The sequence below is a fragment of the Amblyraja radiata genome, chromosome 25 (genome assembly GCF_010909765.2).
Source record: "Amblyraja radiata isolate CabotCenter1 chromosome 25, sAmbRad1.1.pri, whole genome shotgun sequence".
NCBI classification, from domain to species: domain Eukaryota; kingdom Metazoa; phylum Chordata; class Chondrichthyes; order Rajiformes; family Rajidae; genus Amblyraja; species Amblyraja radiata.
Genome location: NC_045980.1, coordinates 23806102 through 23832664, shown reverse-complemented (window position 1 = coordinate 23832664; position 26563 = coordinate 23806102). Strand labels below are relative to the sequence as shown.

At 39.9% G+C, this 26563-nt stretch overlaps 1 protein-coding gene across 2 annotated transcripts; it reads left to right on the top strand.

The window, feature by feature from the left end:
* Positions 1-920: 920 nt before the first annotated feature.
* Positions 921-26563, top strand: patz1 (POZ/BTB and AT hook containing zinc finger 1). Of its 2 annotated transcripts, XM_033043476.1 has the most exons (5): positions 925-2681; positions 13641-13704; positions 14149-14320; positions 21262-21444; positions 24471-26563. In XM_033043476.1, exons 1-5 carry the CDS (start codon positions 1477-1479, stop codon positions 24959-24961), a joined length of 2115 nt encoding a protein of 704 aa, XP_032899367.1. In that variant the 5' UTR covers positions 925-1476; the 3' UTR covers positions 24962-26563. The 2 variants fall into 2 exon arrangements, with proteins under 2 accessions (XP_032899368.1, XP_032899367.1); XM_033043477.1 differs by lacking the exon at positions 21262-21444 and having other exon boundaries at positions 921-2681.

Sequence of the window (26563 nt, the reverse complement as noted above, 5' to 3'; positions counted from 1 at the left end):
AAACCCAGATTTTGTACTCCTCCAGTTGCTGACATTCCTATATCTGTTGGCTTCCAGTTCATCGTGCACATGCTAGGCCAGGGTATCCTACTCTCAGTCAATGTCCTCAAGAGCTAGTGTTCCTGACTGACATCCAATGTCTTCCCTGTGCCTCCTTCAACTTAGTGCCCCTTTGAATCAGATCTTCTCCACTTTCAAACTGTCCTCCATCCTGAGATCCAACAGCACTTCCCAGACCCTCCTTCAAGACCATCCTGAGTATCGCACACGTGGTGCCCTCAGACCTCAACTTGTTCCCCTAACCAGCATCCCCTTTCCTTAGTCACATCCTCACTGTGTCTCCTGCACAGCCACCATCATTAGCCACAGTGCACCATTCTCAGCTGACATTGCCCAATAACCCAAATTCTGAGCAGGTTTACTCTGCCTAAGCCAGTGTATCTTGTCCTGAATGAATCCCCCTTACTGAGCCAATGTCTCCCACCATGAGCCAGTGTTCTCACTCTGGACCTATTACCAGTACTCAGCAAGTGTTCTCTCCCAGTACTCAGCTAGTATCACCTACCCCGTGCCAGCATGTCCATGTTATGTTAACTGGCCTTAGTCAATGTTCCCTACCTTGAACCAGTCCTGAAACAATGTCTCCCATCATCAGTAAGTGGTCCCCAGGCAGTATACCCATCATCAGCTGGTGCCTCCCACCCCAAGCCAATTCCCTGCCCTGAGCCAGTGTATCCTGTCCTATCTGTATCTGCCATTCTGAGCAATTCCCCGAGCATCAGCCAGTATCCTCTCTCCTGAGCCAATGTTCTCTGAGGCTACAACCTATCATGAGCAAGTGTTCTCTATCCTCTGCTAGCATGCTCCATCCTCGCACCGGCATCCTCCCGCTGCCTTTCCTGAGCCAGTACCACCCTATTCTGAGGCTGTATCCTCCGTCGTCACCTCCCTGCCGTCTCTGCCAGTGCCCCCCTCACCTCCACCTTCAGCTAGTGTTCCACCCCCTAAACCTATTTTCCACACTGCCTGTGCCCCCCCCTCCCCCCAACCTGAGCAAAGAACGTTTCCCACCATCAGCCAGCGTCTCCCAACCTAATGCGGAGACCTCTCTCTCTCCGAGCCAACGTCTCCGACCCCGAGCCAGTGCCCCCACCACCCCCGCCCCAGTGTCTCCCACCCTAAGCCAGTGCCTCCCCAGGCCCCCGGGAGGGGTCGCAGTTGACAGGAAGCGCCGCGCTGCCATGTTGCCGAGCCTCCCGCGGCGCCAGGGCCCGGCGGCTGTGAGGGGAACAAAAGCAGCGCGGAGCGCACCCCGGCCTTCGTTGCGCGGCCTTCCCTCACTCGGCTCGGAGGCAGGCGGAGCTTTGCACCGCGCGCTCCTTTTCAAATCCACCTGGTTTTAAACCGTGTTGTTCAGAGGCGGAGTTTGAGGGGGGGCCGGTTTTTCCCCCCGGTCGCGGCTCCCAGTCGGCGGCGATGGAAAGGGCTGCCGAGCCGTCCTGGAACAGCTACACCTACCAGGTGAGCCAGCACAGCGCCGACATGTTGAAGAAACTCAACGGGCAGAGGAAGAACGGCGGCCGCTTCTGCGATGTGGTGCTGCGGGTGGGCGATGAGAGCTTCCCGGCTCACAAGGCCGTGCTGGCCGCCTGTAGCGACTACTTCGAGTCGGTGTTCGGCGCGATGGTGGACGAGGCCCAAGGCCGCGAGCTGGAGATGCACACCATCAGCGCCAAGGTCTTCAGGGACATCCTGGACTTCGCCTACACCTCCCGCATCGTGGTGAGACTCGAGAGCTTCCCCGAGCTCATGACGGCCGCCAAGTTTCTGCTCATGAGGTCGGTCATCGAGATTTGCCAGGAGGTAATCAAACAGTCCAACGTCCAGATTATGGTGCCACCAGCCAGGGGAGACATGATGGTATTCCGCCCTGCCAATGTGGACTTCAGCTTTGCCCTGGACTTGGCTGCCGCTGCTTGTGCCAATGGCAACTTTATAGGGGAAAATGGACACCTGCAGGGCGCTGGTGATGTCAAGGTAGGTAGCCCAGGTGCCCCAGCTCCTGCCCTTCCGCCCCTGCAGGGTTCTTTACCTATGATGGATGGCTTGATGACTTCGCCTGCAGCACCGACCCTGGTGGCTGGTCAATTCCAGGCTCCAGTGAACTCAATGAGCCCTGACCATGGCAAGCTGATCAAGAGGGGGCGAGGACGGCCTCGGAAGGCTCCTCTGTTTGACCTACCACTGCTCACGGCACCATTAGCCATGAGGGATGAGGGTTTTTACCCCTGCAGCTTCTGTGGGAAAGTGTTCAAGAATTCTAACCGCCTCCTGCTCCATGAGGCGCAGCACACGGGGTTGAACGTGGAACTGGGGTCGGGGGAGAATCAGCTTCCAGGACTCGGGGACAATCTGCTGGCCTCTTCGAGCAGCCTTGACAGTCCCCGTAAGAGAGGCAGAATGAGGAAAAATGTGGCCTGTGAGCTCTGCGGTAAAGCTTTTAGGGATGTTTACCACTTGAATCGCCATAAGCTCTCGCATTCAGGGGAAAAACCATTTGAATGTCCCATCTGTCACCAGCGTTTCAAACGGAAGGACCGGATGACCTATCATATTCGGTCTCACGACGGAGCAGTGGGAAAACCGTACATTTGCATCAGCTGCGGAAAGGGCTTTTCAAGGTAAGTAGAGAGGGTTAATGGAAAGATAAATGTGCCATGGAGGAACTCCTTTACATCGGTTAACGTAGCAAGTACTGTGTTAAGTACTGTGGAACTGGAAATGAGCCAGTTTGGAAAACAAAACAGAAAATGCAGTGGTAATCAATAAAATTGCAATTTCTGGAATGATGAATGTTCAGAATATTGTCCCTTGAAATGTGGAAAATCTCCTAATAACGTAATTATAGTTTTGAGAGTGCATTTTAGGTAGATAACTCTGGTTGCTGTAAATGTGAGGTAGCAAGATAAAATTGTGTAGATTCGCACTAGGTTCACGTGTAATCAGAATTGATGATCCAAAAGAAGTACTGTGCCATTCCGTGCAATTGGTATTTAAAAATGACATGCATTCTGAATACATTGTTCCCATCTGGTACTGTTGTCAGGAAGTGTTTTTGTTGTTTACCATTACAAAACACATGTAGTGTACTGCTGTGGAAATCGGAAATTGTTTTCTCGACCTTGGATGTAGATTTCGAATTTAAAAAATAAAATATTCAGTATTATGTGATATAAAATCTAGGCATTGTTGTGCAGGATACTGGCACTACTGAATAAAAATTGCCAGCTCTGTTAAACAAGCAAGCGTTTAAAAGCTCTGATTGCTTAACAGTGACAAAAGTTTGTATTTGTGAACTTGAATTGAGTTTTAGGAACCGAGGGCACTTATTTTATTACTTATACTAACACTCCTGTGCAGTTTTCATTGTTTTGTAAGCTGTTTGCTAACCAAATTTAATTCACTTCCAAGATTCTCCGCCTTTATCTCTCTCATCCCAGCCTGAAATCATCAAACCGTTGGCAGGCAAACTATTTACAAGCATATGATTGTCAGTTAAACACTAATGCCCAGAAGCACGTGATAAAGTACTTTTTAAGTCAACTTCTGAATTTTGCTTTTGTCTCACTTTCCAAATTTTCCATTATAGGTTTAGCAAATTTACATCTTTTGCTAACTTGACCCTAATGTGGTACCGTTGGATGGATTTTTCATTACCATGACCATAACTTTTGTATTATTTTCTCTGATGCGTTTTTTGTTATTTCTGTCAGCACGACTTTGGGAAGGGAGGAGGGTCAGGTGTCGTGCAGTATACTTCCAAGCTTAGCTAATGGCACCATAAAACTGGTTGTCTAATCAGGACATTGTCCATCTTATACTCTCTCTTGTCAACTCAATATACCAAGGAGTTGGCCTGAGAAACTGAGATTAGCATTATAAATTTGGGGAACTGTTTCTAGTGGCATAGCTGATTATTTCATGAATTGGCGCTTTAACCTTTTAGTCCTTAGGCTTGATATTTTTATCTGTGTTTTCAATTGAAGCAATGTCATGTGGATTCAACAAAAGTTTCTTATGGAACAGTGAAAAAACACCAAATTAGTTCATACATTTTGTATTTATCTTTTTTTAGGAATGCAGCAATTGCATTATAGATAAACTACCTGTACAATATTATAGATATTATAGACATTTCATAATAATAATGTCCCCCAAGAATGTTACTTCTAACTTTCAGTACTGCAGCAGGTGTGGAGAACCAGACGGGGACATAGCTTTAAGGTGAGGAGGGAAAAATTTAATGGGAATCTGAGGGGTAACTTTATCATGTAAAGGGTGGTAGGTGTAGGGAACGAGCTGTCAGAGGAGGTACTTGAGGCAGGTACTATCGCAATGTTTAAGGAATATTTAGACAGATACATGGATAGGACAGGTTAGAGGGATATGGGCCAAATGCAGGTGGGCGGGACTAGTGTAGATGAGGCATGTTAGCCGGTGTAGGCAAGTTGGGCGGAATGGCCTGATTCCACGCTGTATGACTATCTGATGGAGAGATTCAGATATGTGATCGCAAAGAAAATGACAGGATTTGTATGGCAATGTCATATTCAAAGATTTTAGATATAAGAATGAAGCTGGAGAATAGCTTGGTAGTTTGCAAGGTTGGTGGGGTCCTGGTGTGAAGAGGGGTAGAGTCACAACCTAATACATTAGTAGAAAGAAAACAAATTCAGAATTGCCATAGACTCTTCAGAGTGGTGCAGAATTTTGGGTGGAACAAAAGTCCTAGCAACATGTAAGATGTAGATGGATGATATAGTTGACATAGATAATATATTTTGACTGAACTGGGATGATTTGAATGTACGTGAACTACGCCTTCTGATCATGTAATTGTTTCTCTTGAAAATGCAAATTCATCCCAAATGTTTTAACCTCAAATTATTTTCTTTAAATTTGCTTGCAGTTCCTGGTTATTTCTGCAACAAAGCCATAGGCTTTTCACCAAATCTCTTGTCAAGAGATGCCCCAAACCAAAATAGATTATTTCCTGAGCCACTGTTGCATATGCATTATAGAATGGGATTTTTGTAAAAATATTTTGACAATAGTTAAATGTAATAAACTTTAAATAAAATGATTGCAATTAATTACAGAACAGAAGTACTGCCCTGAAGTGTTAATAACTTTGTGCTTATCATCTTCCTTTACACAAAAACCTGGGGTTATACACCTGGTGAAATTGAACACTCAAAATGGGCTCATGGCCTGGGGGATTTTTTTTTTACATAAACTCATCAGATTTCAATTGGTTCTGTATTTAATGGCTTGATTTTGTAACTGAGTGTTAAATTTTCTGACTTTTGATCACCATAGTACAGGGGCATGGGGTGGGAAGCGAAATGAGAAATATATATAATCAGTCACCATTTGTCTCTATCCTGCTGCTTTCTACTTATAGTAAGTAGGCTGATCTCTCTTAATATTACCACCCTCGCTTATGAACAGGGTCAGCAGACACAAGAATAAATGATTTTGCTCAAAAATGGCTGCAGGTCAGAAAATAATGAATGCATTTTTAGTCAATATCTTGACTAAAGATTACTTTTGTGTACTGTGAAGAGCTGCATTATCGGATGCTGCCTTTACAATCGAATAGTAAAGTTCTGTCTTGTCTATTAGAGGTGTGGGAAGTTCTACTATGCTCATTAAACCAGACAGATTTGTCTAGTTATTTTCCTTATTATTGATTGTAGTATATACAAACTGATCACAATAGATAAAAGTGAATCAATATTAAAATTTACTTCACTGGCTACAAAGAACTTTACAATGTGCTAGAAAGTGGAAGAAGCCATGACGATGTTCGTCATTGCATAAATTGGAAAATGAATTTTGCTTAAAGTTAATGATCCCTTAATGTATCACTAACAACAGAAGAGTAACTGGACTTGCATTCCAGAATTCCGTACCCTTCAGTGTGAAACACTCCCTCCATATTGAAGCATTTCTTCCCAACTCAGTGCAAAATACTCCTTCAAAATACTGAAAATTTCCCGTGCACATCAGTGAACCCTGAGCATTCCAGAATTTCACAGCATACAATGCCTTCCATAATGTTTGGGACAAAGACCCATCATTTATTTATTTGCCTCTGTACTCCACAATTTGAGATTTGTAATAGAAAAAAAATCACATGTGGTTAAAGTGAACATTGTTAGATTTTAATAAACATTATGGAGGGCACTGTATCACTACATGGTCTAGTGATGCAGACTGTAAATTCTGGCTCCGCATCCGTTCCTGAGGCAGCTACTTGGAAAATAACTGTGATATGGGGGAAGGAATTGATTATCATTAGTATTAAATGGGGAATCGCTTCCAAAATTCTGTTCTATTGGCTCAATGTGACTGACGCTACTGATTAAAACTCATGACCTATGAAAATATGTCAATAAAACATAGAATAGTACATCACAGACACCGTTCCTTAGCCCACAATGTCTGTGCTAGAACATGATGTCAAGTTAGACTAATCTCCTCTGTCTGTATGTGGTTCATATTCCTCCATTCCATGCATATCCACATGTTTATCTAAAGGTTGCTTAAATAGCACTATTGTATTTGCCTCCACTTCGACCCCTGGCAGCATGTTTCAGGTATTCACCACTCAAAAAAAGACATCCCACACATCCTCTTTAAACTTTGCCCTTCTCATCTTAAAGCTATGCCCTATAGTCTTTGACATGTCCACTGGAGGGGAAAGGTTCTCGCTGTCTATCCTATCTATGTATCTCATGAATTTATATACTTTTATCAGGTCTCCCCTCAGTCCCCGACGTTCTAGAGAAAGCTGTCCAGGTTTGTCCATTCTTTCATAGGAACTAATACTGTCTAATTCAGACAGCATTTTGATAAACCACTTCTGCACCGTCTTCACAGTGTGCTCAGTCCCCTGCTCTACTCATTATATCTATAACAGTGTAGCCAGATACAATTCCAACTCCATCTTTAGATTTACTGACGACACCACCATTGTTAAACAAATACAGACAATGATGTGTCAGAGTATAGGAGGGAGATCGACTATCTGATTCACCACCAGGTGGTGCCTGTAATGGCCGCCTCGTCAGCAGTCTGCCTTGTCCCTTCTCTGATTTAATGTCTCGAATGTTTGTTTTAATGTCTCTTGGTATGTTTTGTGTGAGGTGTGGGGGGGGGGGGGGGGGGGGGGGGGAGGGAGAGGGATTGGGGGAAACCTTTTTCAGTCACCTTGACTGAGATGTATTTTTGCTTTTTACTTTGTATGGCTGTATGGTAACTCAAATTTCACTGTACCTTAATTGGTACATGTGACAATTAAATTGAATCTTGAATCTTGATTGAATGGTGTCAGAACAGCAACCTTGGTCCAAACATCCCTAAAGCCAAAGTACAGATTGTTTACTTTAGAAGAGGATGGCCAAGGGGCCGAGGTTCGTGGTGGAGAGAATCAGCAATTTCAAGTTCCTAGGTGTGCATGTCTCTGAAGATTTGTTCTGAACCCAGCACATTGATACGATCGTAAAAAAAGTTCATCAGCACCTTTACTTCCTTATAAGATTGGGGGGGATTTGGTATGTCGACAAGTACTCTCTTGAACATTTCCAGGTGTGCAGTAGAGATCATATTGACTGGTTGCATCATGGCCTGGTTCGTCGACACGAAATTCCCGGAACTACAGGGATTAGAAGAAATGGTGAACAGTGCTCAGTGCATCTCAGGTACTGATCTCCTCACCATTGAAGTGATCTATAGGAGGCGCTGGCTCAAAACGGCAGCCAACAACATCAAGGACCCACACCACCCTAGCCACACTCTCATTGAATTCCTGCTATTGGAAAGAAGGTATAGGAGTTTAAAAACTGTAGTGTCCTCTTCACCACAACCATCATGCTATTAAGCGCAACCAACTCCAACTAAACTTCAAACTGCCTTAATTACACTAGGGACTTTGGGCTTTGTTTTGTCTTGCACTATTATCGGTATCTTATTTATTAAACTTGGGTGGCACATTGGCATAGCTGGTAAAGTTGCTGCCTCACAGTATTGAACACGAGACCCGTGTTCAATACTGACCTCTAGTGCAGTCTGTGGGGGTTGCATGTTCTCCCTGTGACCACGTGCGTTTCCTCCAGGTGCTCCTGTTTCCTCCCCAAAGATGTGCAGGTTTGTAGGTTAATGATTCTCTGTAAAATTGCCCCTAGTCAATGAAAAAGCAGAATAACGAGAAACTAGTTTGAATGGGGGTCAGTGTGGTCTCAGTGGGCAGAAAGGTCTGTTTCCATGCTGTATTTCTAAATTAAACAAAACTTTTTTTTATTTGTTTATTATGTTATCATTTGAGTACAGTGTTTACAAACCTCTTGTGCTACTGCAAGTACGAATTTCATTTTTCTGTTTTGGTACATATGACAATATTGACTTGAGACAATGACAGAAAACTCTGAGTGGGATAGAGAATTAAAATGACCAGCGATTGTAAGATCGGACTCACTCTTGCAGGCTGAGCAGAGGTGTTCTGCAAAGGAGGAATGACGAGCCTGTTATATGGACCATGTGGAAGGTTTTCCAACGACTACAGATGGAAATTGAATTGGATTATGTAGACGATAAATAGGAGATGATTCCAGGTGTGGCGGTGTAGTGGTATTGCAGGTCGGTAAAAAAAAGCTCCATTTACCTGGAGTCAAAGCTGACCAGTTCTGTCTGTGAATTCTCACCGTGATCATACGGATTTCACACTTCTGCAGTATTCTCCCACTTCCCAAATGTGCAGGTTGCGGGTAGTTAACCATGTGTATTATTCCCAGAGTAGGTCTGATTGTAAAGTCGGTGGAACAGATGGGAATATGACTGAGAAAAGGCTACTGATAGATAAATGGGAGAAAGTGATTGCACTGTCTGCTGTATCTTATTCCCATGTCACAAAGGAATATGAAAGTTATTTAATAAGTAATCCAGAAGTTTGAATTTACAATGTCAGAACACATTAAAATCTTACCACACAGCTGGATGGTTTTTCAATTAATTAAATTTGGAATGTTTTGATGATGTGAACAAAAATGTCCATTATCAAATGCTCACTTAATCCATATTCCTACGTAACCAAGTGTGTCTATCCAAAAATCTCTTAAATGCCACTATTGTATCTGCCTCCACCCTGCCAGCAGTGTATTGCCACCAGGCACCTACCACTCAATGTGTAAAAAAAAATTAGATTTAAAATTTTTTAATTATTTTAATTTATTTGATATTTCCACCCTGGGGAAAAAGTTCTCTCTGAGTACCCTATCTATGCCTCTCATAATGTTGCATTCATCGATCAGGTCTCCCCTCAACCTTCAGCATCTCGGAGAAACCATCCACATCTGTCCAACCTCTCCTTGTAGCTAATACCCTCTGATTTAGGCATCATTCTGGTAAATCTCCTCTGCACCCTTTCCAAACTCTCCACATCTTTCCTGTAATGAGACGACTAGAACTGTACACAGTATTCCAAAGCTGGCCTAACCGAATTCCTATCAAGCTGCATCATGACTTCCTGACTCTTATATTCGATGCTTAGACCAATGAAGGCATGCATACCATATACCCTCGTTATCACTATCCACTTGGTGTTACTTTCAGTGTGTTATGGACTTGGACCCCAAGATCTCTCTGTACATTAATGCTATTAAGGATCTTGCCATTAATTGTATATGTCCTCCTTACATTCAAACTGCCAAAGTACAACACCTCACACTTGCTCGGATTGATGGAGTAGAAGGGAGAATGCTATTAAAGAGAGGTGAGGGGAAGGGATGGAGCAGAAATTGGTTCGGTGAAGAGGGGCGAGTGGCAGAAGGGTGGAGATGCTAACAAAGGCTAGAGGTGAAATGGAGACAGATGGGGAAACATAAGGAAGGGAGAGGAGTGAAATCTAAAACTGGAGGGAGAGCTGGTTGGTGGAAACGAATGGCTGTGTGCGGAAACTCTCATTTTCCTTTTATCATCACTTCTCTCCCCTTTCCTCGACTTGGATATGTTCTCCAACAGTTGGTTTATTGTATTGGCATTGGCTGCTAATCCATTTAATTGTTGTGTTATCCTTTGTTTATACCTTCAAATACATTGCTGACCTTTTAATTCTGCTAGTTTTCAGCAGTTGTAACCTGGACCAGGTGTCGGTTGGCAATTTCACCTTGTGAAAAATCTCCACATTTTATCTTTTTGATAGTTTGATAAGAAATTGGCTGGACTGTACATTCAACTTCATTTATTATTTTTTATTTAGTCTAGAGAAGGAATCAAATCTGTTTTTCATGATGGCCAATTTTAGTCCACACTGTCATTAACAGTCATCTTTATTTTTTTTCTCCTCTTTCATCTCTGCTTATTTTGTTAAACCCAAGTGTACATGATAGTTATTATTACCTATTGTAATTCCAGGTATATTGTCCTCCTTGTTCTTAAGACTTATAAATCCTTTATTTTAATCCATTTGTTGCTTACATCTCGTCATTTCAGTTGTTGCCATTGCCAACAATTGATATGTTTTTAAAATTTAGTATCCACAAATCACTGCTAAAGTACCCTCAACTTAGCTCTTGTACTTCTTTACAAACCTGTTCTGTTTATTAGATTTTGATTTCCCAAGATGCATTCAGTGAATTTTGAATATTTCTTTACTACAACCGAATTCTGTTTTCTTGTGATAAATATTAAGACACTTGAAATGAAAGCAGAAAATGGTGGAAACATTCATTATCTCAGATAGCATATCTGGAAAGAGAGGTAGAGTTAACATTTTAGGTCTGAGACTCGTCAGAACTGGCGAAGAGAGAAAACAAATTACAGGTGCTCTCCAGATTAAGAATAATCAATTTATGTGCAGCACTTGCATGCAAGCAAGCATTTGGGAGACAGGCGGGATGGATTTGCTGTTTGCTGTGGAACTGTAGGCATCTTCTACCGTGTACGAACACAATCCATGGCAATATCTGAGTGGTTGAGTTGCCTTGCTTTTGGTTGGCCTGTTTTTACTTTAAAATATTTTGCAGGTGGCTGCATTTCTGATTTCGGAACAGTTTGGGTTGCAAACGGTTCTCATGTTGCCGATAAAGTGGGGGAGGTAGAGAAGGAATGGTGATGACACACTGGTCAACCTGAGGAGCATGTTGAGCAACAGACTGGTTCCACCAAAATGCAGCACAGAACGCCGCAGGAGATCCTTTTTCCTTGAGCCTATCAAACTGTACAACTCCTCCCCCTTCTGTCATGGGGTAGACTGACTCCACTCCCAATCTTTGTATATCCCGAATCCTGGACTTTCCACTCGTCACTTTAATTTATCATTCACTTTTTTGTTTCATGTACCATGTTGTGTTTTATGACCGTTGGCAGACCAATTTTCCTCCAGGGATAAATAAAGTGCTATCGTATCATAAAGATAAAGGAGTATCTCTGCTAGTTAGCCCAAATGAGTTAATGGGGCAGTTAGAGTCAAATTATGCTTCTTTGTCAATGTAATATGTTGCTAATGGTAGGGCTAAGTGACATGCACAGCAGGACAGGCTGAGCAAATCTGAGCCAAAATCACAAATGGGTGACTGACAGAAATGGCCAGTTCATGTTCAGACAGAGAGAATTACATCAAGTTGGAGAATTTGATATTAGAAGGGTGCAGCTTGCCCAGACAAAGGATGAGATGTTGCTCCTCAAGCTTGCATTAGGCCTCATTGTAACAGTGTAGGAGGCCACAGACAGATAGGTCAGAGTGGGACTAGGATGAGAATTAAAGTGGCAGGTTACGAGAAGCTCAATAATGCAGAGTGATTACCCAATTTGCATTTGGTTTCTCCAATGCAGAGGTGACCACAATGGATGTTGCCTCCCTTGTGCTAGGGTCAAGCATGTTACTGAGTAGTTTCAGAACATCATGAAAGGAGAGGTTTAATCGCCTCATGGTCATGAAATGAGGTCCGACCAAATTTAGGGAATCTAGAAAAGCAGTTATGGAAAGTCGAGCAAAAAAATTACAAAACATTGCTAAAAAAACATGTTAAAAGTGGTTTATGCTTGCAGTATTTGCAACAAGATAAATTAATTCATGGCGCAAATTAAACAACACGGGTGTAATCTAATTGCCATTACAGAAACGTGGTTGCAGAGTGTCCAAAGCTGGGAACTAAATATTGGGTATTCAATATAGAGGAAGTACAGTATAATACTGTTAATAAGGGAGATCAGAGTAACGATGAAAAAATGATTGTGGCTTGATAGAATAAATTTGGGTTGAGTTAAGAAATCAGCAAAGGGCAGAAAACATTGGTTGGAGTTATGGATAGGCCACTAAATAACTGTAATACTGGGCCAGCATAATTCATGAAATTAGAGTTGCCACAGGGATAATAGAGTACCGATGCACGAATAGGCATGCATTAGATTTGGACTAATCAAATTTACAGTAATAAGGTGCAAGATGAAGTTGTGAAAATGCTTTTGTGTATTAACTGCCATCTGCAGTTCTTTGTTTCAACTACATACAATGACAATCCCTTACTCAGTTATAGCGGATAATCAGCAAAAACGGACAAAATTCCCCTCCCCCTATGGTCCGTTTTAACAAGAGTTTATTGTACACATTTATGCTATCAATATTGAAAGGGAGAGAAAAAAAATCAATTTGGATAAAGTCCTAGAAATCAAAGGTATGACTTCAAAAGACTGATGAAAAGAGAAGGGAAAATCGTGTCGCGGTGCTGATGTATGCTGACTTTCAAATCGTCAACATTCTTGCCATATGCACATGTACCTTCAACTAATAGTGGCAGCCAATAAAGTATGGTTCTGATGAGTATCTCTAGCTGTTTTACCAAGATTGCCAACAATCATTATTTTTTGCTGATGTTTGAGTGAAAGAAAATTGGGATATAGATATTCTAAAACATTAGAAGACAGTAAATCATTTTTTAATAATTCAATTTAGTTAATTCTGCTAATGTTTTGCATATGTTGAAGGCAATTTAGCTTGGATGGTGGCCATTAGGGGTACATTTTGAGTGATGAATTAAAAAAAATTTGAGCCATTGTCATCCCTTCAAAGTATTAAGTATTTTGACATTCATTTATTGGCTGATGGTGTTATCAATGGAGTATTTTATGGATTAAAATTATTTTCCCCTTATTCTCCTGTTGGATTATATTGCATTCACCCCAAGGTATCATCGAGGGTGTTGTAAAGACTACTCAAGCAGAACTGTTTAAATCAAACAAAAACGTCAAGGCTAGCAAGTGCATGGTGTTTGTCATCTTGATTGAATGTGTATTACAATTCCTTATTTATCGTTGAGTTAAATCTTGAAATTCCCCACCCAGTAACAATGACAACGTTGATTTGAAGAATTTCACATACTGGCTGCAGCAGTTCAAGGAAGTGTCTCACCACTAGCTTCTTATGCAACTAGAAATAAATGCCAGTCTTATCAGTGGTGTTCACATTCCAAGCAATTATAACATTTCTAAAAAAAACCGACATTTGGCAGCAGTTGCCTATTTTTTGAGGCTGCATGTGATCTTACAGTTCCGTATCCACCTGATGCCAATTTTTTTTCCAGACCTGATCACTTGAATGGCCACATCAAACAAGTGCACACTGCAGAGAGACCCTTTAAATGTCAGGTGAGTTAGTGCTTCAACATCTTACAAAGTCCAAAAAATGGTAATTTAAGGGGGTTTTTCTCCAAGCATATTTCGTCCATATAGCAATGTAGCTTACAGCTTGATTTTATTATGGAGATCTCTGAAGAAAGTCATATCCATCTTCATCCAATAACCTCACATTCATATTTTTCTATGGGAGATACCGAAAAGAAGCTTGGTGGAGAAACACCAACAAATAATAATGTCCTTAACCTGGGTGTAACTGTTTTCGCAGCTTAATATAATGCTGGGGCCACTTTCATTTCCTGGAGCAGTCCATGTTGGTAGTGAATTTACAACAGCATGAAAGGAAATTATCATGCCTGCTTAATCTCTAAATGTTGATTTGTAATTAAACTGTTCAGTGGATAATGGTGTTTAAATTGTTTGAACATTTCCCTTGTTATTGATGTATTTTTCCAGACTTGTGAAGCTTCCTTCGCTACCAAAGACCGTCTGCGCTCTCACTTGACATGTCATGAGGAGAAAGTTCCCTGTCAGGTGTGCGGGAAATACTTGCGTGCAGCTTACATGACCGATCATATCAAAAAGCACAATGAAGGGCCAAATAACATCTGCAACATCTGTAATAAAGGTAATTTTGTAATGAAAGTTAAAAGCGCACAAATGATTAATTGTGCAAATTTCTTCAACTGAAGGTTATTGCTGTAGAGATGCAAATAATCTTGATCGGAGATACCTGATTAGTTTGTGAATTGTTGTATCTTAACTACTTAAAAAGATAGTATAAACACATGAATTTACAATATGATAGAAATGGTGAATGATTCTTGATTTTAAAATAAGATTAAAAAAATATATATACTTTTGTGTTTGAAAGGTCATCGTTAACATTCATGTAAATAGATTGTGTTCCATTATCCAAAATTGTTTCAGAAATGCATGTTGTGTTTCAAATTTTCACATATGCAACATATTTGTCACATTTAAACCCAAATGGTCAGTTATGTATTTAGAGTTTGTTGGATAATTGACTCAAAAAGTAGAAACTCACTGAAAAGTGCAACCTCCAGTCAATAATTGATAATTGGAAGGGAAAACTAATGGGAAATATGTTCTGAAAATATGTGGCCATGGCATTAAAATGTTTAATATATTTTGATTGGATTTTGTATATACAAGGAAAAAAATGTATATTCACTGATGTAATTATTGCAGGATTACCCTGGTAGTTTTCCCTCCAATCTCCAGGTGCCATAGATCTTTCTCCCTAATGACCCCACTTCACCCATTTGCCACAGAAGGCTGTGGAGGCCAAGTCAGTGGATATTTTTAAGATAGAGATAGATAGTTTCTTGATTTGTACAGGTGTCAGAGGTTATGGTGAGAATGGGGCTAAGAGGGAGAGATAGATCAGCCGTGGTTGAATGGCAGAGTAGACGATGGTCCGAATGGCCTAATTCTACTCGTATCACTTCTGACCGTATGCTGGTAAACACTTGATACATGTTCTCTGTGAATGAGCGTAGTCAGTTGATTTTGGAAACTATTTTCAGATAATGCCAATGAACTTTGCCCTAGCAAAGATGTTCATCATGCCTGCAAATTTCAAATAAGCTTTAACAGATGTGATCAGGAGTAGGAAACCTACTTTTCTTTTGTACTCGATCTTTAACTTGATCACATTTCAATCAGTTATCATGCTCTTATTTATTTCTCTGGATATAATCTTTCAGATTAGTACTTTCAGACAAATTGGGACATGAACTCCAAATATATCCTGGGGTTGAGTTAGGAAAGGTTTTGCTTTATTTATTTTTACATGGTATTTATTGTCCAAAGTGGTACTTCTTGCCTTTAGATGCATAAGCGAATCTGATGGGTTTTTATGGTAGTTTATTTGCTACAAAGTTACTTTTACTGCAACTAGCTTTAAATTAAGCTTTATTTAATTATTTTTTAAATTCCCCAGTTGCCATGATCAAATTGAGCTTGTGTTTTGTCAGTGGTCAATAAGTCTACTCCAGGAAACCAATCACAATGCTATGTTGAGAATATATAATTCTGTCCTTTCATTGCTTTAGACATTGTCATTGGTCTACTTGCTTTAGTTGTGATAGCAACTTGTTCCTAAATTAAGACCTAATCTTAATTCTTCTTTGCAAAGGTTTAATCAACGTTTACAAATTTTGTGACTAATCAAAATCCACTTTGTAAAATATAGAGAAAATTAGGGCTTGTTTGATCACTGAAGTTTAATTTGTTTAACTCTCCAGTATCTATTTAGTCAGAAAATAATTTTAGCTTTGTAGCATGTGGAATGATAACAATGATTTCAGTCTAAATCTGGTTTTGCTCCTGGTTTTAGTTGTTCCCAATTTGTTCATTGAAGACAAGATGTTTCTGTTTTGCTTGTTGTGGACATTTCTGTATGTTTTATCTACAGTTTTCTGGTATCAGAAGTATTGGTAATTGATTAGCGGTGCAATATAAGACATTGTTAAATAAAATTAGAGTACATGTGATTGGAAGTAAGATACTGGCATGGGTTGATTTTGTTAATGGATAGAAAACAGTAGGAGTTAATAAAGAGTTATTTTTAGGTTGGCATGTGGTAACGAGGGATGAGTGCATGCGCCCTGGCTGTTTGTGGTCTATTTCAATGATTTTGACGAGGGAACAGAGCATGGTGTATAATATCTAAATTTGTTAATAATGTAAAGCTGGATGGCACTCTAAATTATGAAGAGAATATAGAAATATTTCAAGATAATATAGAAAGTTCAAGTGAATGGAACATTAACTGGGAAAATGTGCAACCGTCCACTGGTAAAAAAAAAGAGTGGAGTATTTTCTAAATGATGAGGGGTTGAAAAGAGTTGTTGTTCAAAAAGATCTAGTTGTCCTTGTATATGAATCACTAAATGTACCAACAATGGTTGCAGGAGAGATGATCTTGCTGAAACATGTAAAATACTTGGTATTAGTTTTTGAGATGCAGCATGGAAACAGACATTTCGGGCCACTGAATCCGCGCCAACCAGCAATCACTTGTCCTATTGCACACACTATTTACCGAAGTGTCTTTGGCATGTAGGAAGAAACCGGAGCACCTGGAGAAAACCCACACAGTACATGAAGAATGTGCAAATGCCGTACAGACAGCATCTGTAGTCAGGATGGAACCCGGGTCTCTGGAGCTGAAAAGCAGCAACATTATTGGACTTGACAGGGTAGATCAAAAACAATAACTGTAATGGCTAGAAGACTGAAGTAAAAAAACAGAAGCACTGGAACTACTCTTCAGGTCAAGCTGCACCAGTAGAAGTGAATAAGCACTGTAAACTTTTTTTAAAACTGCCGAATTATCAAAAGAGAAGTTGCTGGTAATCTAAAATTAAAATAGAATACTTGAATATCTGTGGTGAGAGAAATGCTGAGTACATGTTACAGATAGTGTGATGCAGGGTTGGTATTTCACCTGGCTGGGGTGAGTAGAATAGTCTCAAAGTAAGGGTTCATCTTTGGGACTTAGATTTGAAGAAATTATTTCTCTGCAAGAGAACTAAATCCTTGATATTCTGTATGTACAAGGGCTATACGCTCAGTCACTGCATATTTTCAAGACCAAGATAGACTGATAATTAGATATCAGGAAATCAATAAGTATTGATGGAAGAACATGTTAATGGAAGAACATGGTATGGAAAGTAGAGGTCTAGCCTATGCAGTCTCTCCTTGTGTGATAGACATGCTCTCCCAGGAATCTTCTTGTGTACCTTCACTACAGTTCCTAAACTAATAAATCCTTTAGAAAAGAAGGCCTGAGTTTTTCACCGTGCTCCAGTTGCCTTAATTGAAAGGTAGATATATAAGAGCCTGCAGATGTTGGACTTTGGAGCAAAAAACAAACTGCTAGAGAATCTCAAAAGCCCTGCCAGCATCTGAAGAGGGAAATTGACCCTCGTTGTTGGCCATGATTCTTCACCTATATTGAAAGAGTAGATAGGAGATAGCCTGTATAAAGAGGTGGCAGGGAGAGGTGACACACGAGCTGGCAAGCAATAGGTGCATTCAGATGTGGAAGGGTTGATTGGCTGATGGAGTAAGGTAGGAGTGGTGGAGATGGTGACAGGAGCTGGGAGGAGATGTGGAGATGACAAAGGTTTGCAGATTATGGAATCTGATAAGAACCAAATAAGGGAGAGATGGTGGGCCAATGGGAACAGTAGGAGAAGGTATAATGGTCATGGTGGGAGGATTTTGTATGATTGGCAGGTGGGGCAGGAGAACGAAACTGGGTTGGCTTGGTTGGAAAAAGGGTGCGTGTGAGTGTGCACGTGGGTGTGTGAGAGGTGGATAGGTATGATGGAGAGAAAAAGAGGACAAGGGGATAAAGTTGACCTGAAATTAGAAAATTCAATATTCAAGCTGTTGGGTTGTAGAGTACCCAGGTGGAATATAAGGCGCTGTTTATCTAGTATGTGGTTGGCCTAACCATGGCAGAGGGAAAGACAAGACAGAAATGTCAGTGTGGGAATGGGAAGAGGAATTCAAATGGTTAGCAATGGGGAGCTCCAAGAGGCATGGTGGATAGAACGCAAGTGCTTGGCAAAGTGGTCACTTACTTTATGCTAGCTTTCAAGGTTTGGTTAAAATTGCGGCTTGCATGCCATCATGTATGAGACCTAAGATTGGAGACGATTTTCTGAGGACATGCAAATTTGAGAAAGATGCAGTTCTTCCCACCTGTTGACAGCCCACACATACAAATGAGTATTTGGGAGATTAGCAGGGTGGATGGGGATGGATTTGACAGCTGCTGTGGAGCCGCAGACATCTTATGCTAGGTGGGAGTGGGCCATTTTTACATCCCTTTACTCACTATTCCAACCCCAAGCTTCAACAATTAATGACTGAGTTGAGCAAGTAGAGCTGAGAGAGCTCAGTAGTCTCACTCACTTGCTCACACCGGCTGGCAGCTGTTCCTCCCACGCCTCCTGGCTCCCCCCATCATAATGGTTTCCCTTATCCTCTCCCATTCTTTGTGTTTGTTTATTTCCTACACAACTCACATTGTGATTCAGAGAGTAACAGAGAAGACAGTTGAGGAAGACAATTCCATACCATTTGGATTTATCCACTTCTTGAAGATGTCACAATTATGGCATTTGTATAGTAATCAATTGTTTACATACTGCAGTGCGAAGATCCAAACCAGTTAACTAAGCGGGTGGTTGTGTCACAACCCACAATCTTTTGATTTTACATTTGTATAGTTATTATTGAACAGGACGTCTGGAACAAATGTTCTGCCAAGAGGATCTGTGATTTGTCTACCTTTTGTTATTTATATCAATGATTTGGATGAGATTGCAAGTAACGGGGTTAGTAAATTTATGCATGACACTAAAATTGGTGGTGCAGTAGATAATGAAGAGGATTATCAAAGATTACAATGGGATCTTGATCAAGTGGGTCGCTGGGGCGAGGAGTGACAAGAGTTTAATTCCGATAAATACAAAGGTATTTGGTAAGACAAACCAGAGCAGGACCTGCACAGTAAATAAGATGGACCTGGGCAATGCTTGTGGTTGCAGGTACATAGTTCCATGAATATGGTGACACAGTTAGACAGGATGAAGTGGTGGCATTTGGCATGCTTGCCTTCATCCGTCAGAGTATTGTGTATAAATTTCTGGCATCAAATTGCATCTCTACAAAGCATTGATAAAGTCACGTTTGGAGTAATGAAAATCCCTTCTGGTTGCCTTGCTACAGGAAGGATGTCAATAAACTGGAAAAGGTGAAATAAATATTTACAGGGATGTTACTGGGTCTGGAGGGTTTGAGTTATAAAGAGAGGCTGGATAGGCTGGGACTTTTTTCCCTGAGCATTATTCTGATAGTATGAAATAAATGTATATTACATTCTCTACATACAGTCTGAAGAAGGGTTTCGGCCCGAAACGTTGCCTATTTCCTTCGCTCCATAGATGCTGAGTTTTTCCAGCATTTTTGTGTACCTTACATTCTCTAATCCATGGACCATGTTTCCTTATTCAAATTAATGTTCATATCATTGAGAGATAAATAATCTAGTTCACCAGCATAGGAGCAGAAATCAATTACTGATCATTTATAGTCTTCATGCCTTCCTAGCTGAAGTTGAGAGCTGAAAATATATTGTTATAGTCACTTGTAGCCTCTGCTGTTGCACCATCTTGACAACATGGATATACCTGATTTCAAAGATCTGTTAACTAAGCACATGTATGTTGTAGTTATGTGATTGATTACACTGTCACATTTTCTCAGTAGTGAGAGTTACTCAGCTGGGCTGCAAGATGTGCTGAGAATGGTGATTACAATCATTCAACATACTTTTCGTTAACTTTCTGCTTTGCTCCTCCAGATGGCAGGTTGTTCTGCCAGCTCTCTGTTTGCGTATTAATGTTTCCTGTTGATGATTGCTGACTGACTCTGGGCCCTCTAACAGCTATGGCGGCAGGGTTTTCTTTTAGAAGAGACACTTCAAACATTCATTTTATATACTCTACATTGACACTGCACATTATTGTCCACTTGTGTTTCATTACGTTTGTCTTATTCCTTTCTTACTTGTGTTCTCAGAATTTCATGGCAGTCCAGTTTAGAGATATCCACAGATAGATCTCCTTCACATGGCATTCCTCTCTTCCTCCACACAACTACCGCCTAGCTAAGTGCAAATCCCAGTTGGGTTTATTGTCATGCAATCTGAAGTCCCAGACCTGTACCTTTTAACCCCTTAGTAGCTGGTTGTTAATGTTCTGTACCCTATTTCAGGGGAGGCCAGATCAGCCAGTATTTTTCACAGACTCTGTTAAACTGATTCATCTAGCTCCACGAAGTAAAGAAAGAATACATTCGGTTGATATTATTTTGGGACCATGTAGTTTCAGCATTAATTTATCCCCATCGTGCAACCCAGTTCTAAATGAAGGCGCTGCTTCAAACCAAGGCCTAGTTTCTACACAGTATTGAATAAAGGCTGCAAGCCTGAACTGAGGTGGATGCATTGGAAAACAGCCCAGCCCTGCAGTTCTGAGTTTACGATTGAAAGTAGAATTTTTACGATCGTTTTAAGAACATACTTTTACTGTTTTCAAATCTGTTCTTCTGAACGAGTTGTCAATATGAAAATTTGGAACTGCAGAAATTGTACTGGTTATGGGTCTCCTACTTGTGGCAACGTTCTCTGGACCTGCTTGAGAACATGATAATCACAAAACAAGTATAATGATGCAAGTATGTTTTTATTCCTATAACATACCCTGATACTAATGTGTTATATAAAACTAGTGATTAAAGTTGCATCACCTCCAGATGAAGGAGATTGCCTAACATCAAGTATTGTATATATTTGGATAAGCAGCTGAGAAGAAAATGTATTGAATGTAAAATATCCCCATTAGAAAATAAATATTTTAATCGTGGAATTCTGGAATATTATTAACCTCTGATGTTCAGAAGTCTGGGGTGCTGAGATTTCATCTGATGGAGTGACAGAATCTCTTCTGTCTTTTTCCTCAGGTTTTTCTACTGCTTCCTACTTAAGGGTCCATATTAAAACCCACCATGGTGTCCCTCTTCCCACCTCGCACACTTCTGACCCTTGTGACAGGCGGTGCAAGCCCCAGACTCAGATCATGATTCACAAGCAAACACAGAGCGGGGAGATGGCTTTTCACTTTGACAGAACACGCTCGTTACAAGGCAAGCTAACTGCCATAATTTTTTATATTGTGTGAGTGGGCAGAACCATGCAGAAGTAGTTGAATGACAGAAACCCTGTTGTAAATCCTAATTTGACCTGATGTGGTATAACAGTGTCGAAGGAGATGATGTTATCAATTTATTTTCATATTATTAATAACCAATCTTTCCTCTGTTGTGATGAATCACAGACATGTAACCCTGAAGTCTTCTGAAAGGTCGACATAACTAATCCCAACTAGTCAGAGCTTTTGAAGTTGGGTTAATCTGCACAAACAAAGAGGTTAAAAAGGACTCAAAATTGATTAGCGTTACAATTATTTTGGAAGAATGTGCAGGGCTCATTATGTAAAATGTATAACATAATAGCAGGGTGTGGTGGTAGAAGAAGAGGAAATTGATAAACATTGCTATCTGAGCTCAGACAAAGAATTCAATGATTGGAAATCAAAAAAATTGCAGATGCTCGAGATATGAAATGAAAACTAAATGCTGAAAACAGAAAATTGAATTGAATTGAATTGAATCCTTTATTTGTCATTCAGACCTTTCGGTCTGAACGAAATGGAAGAAAGAAGCAAAATTAGTGTTTCAGGTCAAAACCCCTTCACCAAATCTGGAAAAGTGAGACGACAAATTTAAAAATGCAGAGGTATGAGAGAGGGATGGATAAGCCAAAGGAAATATCTTTGATAGAATGAGGCCAAGGTTGCTGTGTTAATGAAGCTATCTATTTCAATTGAGAGCAATTATACCAAAAAAAATGAAGTGGCTTCTAAAAGTTCTAAAATGCAGCTCGGAGCTATACCAGAGAACTGAAGCCAAAAGAAAAATACACAGAAGTATCTGGAGCGAGTGAAAAAATTAACTTGAATTAATATTATGGAAGAATACAGCAGAAGATAGAATATCTCTTTAGTACAATATTGGTCCTGTACTAAATAAAAACAAAGCATAATTTAAATCCCTTTCCTGTGAAAAATCAAAGAAGCTAAAAGTTCTTCAGAACCTGGTTCTCCTCTCCCTGTTCCAGACAGAAGTAATTGCATTTCGTTGACAATGAAAGTACTTTTCACTACTTTTAGATTTAAGGTCCGGGATGCGTATAACTTTGTATTCGCTTCTCAATTATGCCACCCTGATGTATTAGCATTGTGGAGGTGGGTTTTAAGCATGTGCTTGTTTACCAACCATATGTCAAACATTTTCATGATCTTTTACTGTTCTCTGGAAGAAAGGAAACACACATTAATTTGTCAGAGGGGATCAACCGCTTTAAGCTTCTAAAATGGCATCTGGAAAAAAAGTTTTAGCAGTGACCTTTGTGCCAAGTAAATGTGATACTTCTAGAGTGGGAGGCTAATAGGCAATGAGAACAGAATAAAATTAGGTTTCGATGAAGAAATGACACTTTGTCATGCATATTTGTAGATCACTGGATTTAAATCATTGAATTACTGGGTTAATCATCAAAGCAGGAGGCAGAAGGGTTTCCTAAGAATAAGTTCAACTCAATATTGACTACCATAGATATGTTTATGATAGGTTTTTCAAGTTTAGTAAAAAAAATTGATAAACAAAAATAAATTTCAAAAAATGTTAAATTGAAAAATTGCATTTTAGAAACTTGACATAGAGTTTTTTCTCACATTTGTCATTCAGATCTACAATTGAATTCTTCTAAATTTCAAGTTTATGCCAGACAACGTCTCATCACCATTGCTGTGGTTCAATTATATTTAAGAGTCAAGAGTCTAGAGGAGTTTTATTGTTATTTGTTCTAAAATGCAACTGTGAGATTCTTACTCGCAGCGCATCATATATATAAACATGGTAGACACAAATTGGGTGACGTTTCGAAGAAGACCCTCAAAACGTCGCCCATTCCTTCTCTCCAGAGATGCTGCCTCACTCGCTGAGTTACTCCAGCATTTTGTATCTACCTTCGATTTAAACCAGCAACTGCAGTTCTTTCTTACACATAATATATATATATATATATACTACTCTGTAAGAAAGAAAGAACTATCTAAACAGACCAGCCAATCTGCAACATAAAAATTATGAAACTATCATCACATGAAACTATCCTTTGCTGATGAAATTTGATGGAATTATTTTATTACATTTTATTATTGGTGTTAAAAATCATATTTATTTAAGTTGGGTTGTGTCAGGTTATGTTGTTGACTTTCACCAAGGCTTCCTACAGTATATTGGAACCAGTTCTTCAGTAATGTTATTTAGTGATGACATTTTGATACAAACACTGGACAATTCAGTGAATCTTATTTCAAAAAGATATCCATTCACAACTGTTACTCCCTTGTTTTATTCACATTTTCTGTTTAGTTTAACTATTTTATTAAAATTGCTTTAAATTTTACTATTTGCAATTTTCATTTGAGAGTGAATATAGGAAACATGTTTCCTGGATTCTGAAATCTATTATATTCACCTCCATTAGATTTTCCTTGTAGATTCCTGAGTTGCTCTGCCAAAAGCACAGATGTGAGTGAATGTCCACTCAGCTTTGTCTTTAGTTTTGCTTTCCCCTTGTGGCCTCTGCCTTTTATCTTATTTTGGTGTCTGGGTGAAATTGGAAACTTAAAAGTGCCCAATTGTGTGACATTTTGCCATCATAATTGCTTATTCCTTTTTCAGAGAGTGCTTGGTTGATGCCCAGTCGGGCTAGTGGTCAAGAGCTTTCTAGGTTCTATCACAAACAAGTACTAGAAAATTATTATTCCAGGAAATTCTTATTGTTTAGACCCTACAAGCAAATTCATATCTTGTAGTTCCATTACTTGATTTAAATACTTTGTTAACAGGTAATTTGTGTCAATGAATGGAATGGCTTTGATTGGGAAAGAAAATGCTTGAAATGAAGAATGCTTTTCAGTCTATTGTCACATCTGGAAAGTCAGTGCAGTGTAATAGTGCAAAGTGGTGGTAGAGCCTTTGATTTATTTGTGAATTTCCTACCATGGCAAGCTGTAACATTTTTGTATTCCTTGTTTCTGCAGATGGTGAGATGGATGGGATGAAGTGCCCGCATCAGGACTCGCAGGATAACTCTGACTCCTTTGGAGATCTCTCAGATATCAGTGACCTCAAGTCTCCCTTGAAACATGACCAGGATGAGTCCTTTCAGTGTGACCTTAACAATGGAAAAGTTAAAGTCGAATCCAACGCTGAACTATATGCAGAACCGAAGAAGTACACCTGCCCAGACTGCGGCTCTGTGTTTAAATCCAAGTCCTACCTGAATAAGCATATGTTGAAGGCCCATGTCAAACCCAGCGAGGGGCAACTGAATGACTTGTCCACTAGCCTAAGCTCACCCTTTTCACCCCATCAGAACATGTCTCTCTTGGAGTCATTTGGATTTCAGATTGTGCAGAATGCATTCGGCGCAACTTTGGTAGATCCTGATCCTGATCCTGGTCCTTGTTCAGATCAAGAACCCAAGCAGAGCACTGATATCTCCGCTGACCAAAAGTCAGATCTTGTTTAGGGGAGGCTCCGCAAAGTACAAAACATGGTCAAAGCTGGGAGGCAGTGATCGGAATGACCACAAGTTTTTTTTAATAAGACATCCAAAACAAAAGAATGTGGCTTGGGATGGGATGAAACTTGCAGGCAGTGTGGTCTGTACCATCATGGCCATCTGATATTTTATACTTCAGAACATTGCCTTGGGCAAAAGATGATTCCTTGCGCAGTAGGTATCAGTTGTCCCAAATCTTGGACGCAGCAGGTGTATTTGAACCACATCCAATATGTGAATTGGGGGTTGGCTCCTGCAGCTGAATTTTCCATTTGACTGCTTCTAATCAGAATATTACAGTGCTATACTCCTATGCCAGCTAGTATGTGTCTGTCCAATGAAATTTGTTCAAAATAAGTTAATTACACAATAATGTCATTTTTTAAATTTAAAAAGGACATTATGGAATGAATTAGATAAGTTTTAAAATAGTTTTACTAATAAACAGTGATTATGTAAAAAAAGTAATTGTAATTTCAAATCCCAGAAGGAGCATCTCTCGCTGAAGCAATGGATTCTTGTTGGGATCCCCCTTTGCAAAGACTTAGATGCACAACAAGCAGAATTATTTGAATGCTCTAATCATTGGAGAGTAAAAAAATCAGAGTCAGCCATGGATTAGCCTGTATAGTAAGAGACGGTCTATTACAAGTTTATTCTCATTGGGTAGCATTTGTGCAGAGAGAAAAAAAAACAAAGTTAATGTTTTGGTCTGATAAAAGGTATTTATCCGGAGGCTTTAACTCTTTTTTCTGTGTCTGTGGATATTGCCTTATTCATTCAGTGTTTCCATCATTTCTTGTTTTTATTTCAGATTTTCAACATCTTCAGTATTTTGCTTAAGGATAGTCTACTACAGTTTCTTTATATTTTAAAAATAATTCTCAAAATCCAAACATCTCTGGCAGGGTTTTCAACAGATTGCCACGTGTCTGTATCCAATTTGGTATTTGTGGCTAAGTTGTGGAAAAATGTATTTAGATGAGAAGAGAAAATATTTGTAAATGTATTTACAAGTGCATCCACACAAAAAGCCAGAATTATGCTGACTTAACTACAGAGTATGCTCTCAACTTTTCAAAATGAAAGCAGTCATTATAGTCATTACTACTGAGGCAGAGAGAACTTGTGATCTTTCACCATCATGCTACAATGATCTAAGGTCCAGGCTTTTAGAAATTTAATCCCTTTTGAGCATATCAGTGCAAATTTTCACTGAAGTGTTTTAACGCACAAAATCTCTTCGTTCTAATTCAGTTTTTAATGAAACCGTTTTAAGTTACCTGAGATTTCATTCTTGCGTCATTTTCCTGTGCATTTTTACCACTGTGGTGATCTCTTTTGATACCAGACACCAGCAGGCTGCCAGTCATCTCTTCAGAGTAGTGAATGACTGTGCATTTCGAGGGGATGAAAGCATTCTGTTGGAAATGTTATAATAATTAAAGTAATTGGTTAAAAAAAAAAAGAAGCTTGGGTGGAAACTAGAGCTTTCTGTCTCAGTAAAGGGAAGCCTGACGTTTGGTAATGGAAACTTTGAAATATATTGAATAAAAGTGTTTGAGAGGG

Excerpts from the sequence above, each read along its gene's own strand:
- patz1 (XM_033043476.1), top strand. The coding sequence starts at position 1,477 with ATGGAAAGGGCTGCCGAGCCGTCCTGGAACAGCTACACCTACCAGGTG. Across the intron at positions 13,705-14,148 it reads AGAGACCCTTTAAATGTCAG|ACTTGTGAAGCTTCCTTCGC; the intron begins GTGAGTTAGTGC and ends GTATTTTTCCAG. Across the intron at positions 14,321-21,261 it reads CTGCAACATCTGTAATAAAG|GTTTTTCTACTGCTTCCTAC; the intron begins GTAATTTTGTAA and ends CTTTTTCCTCAG.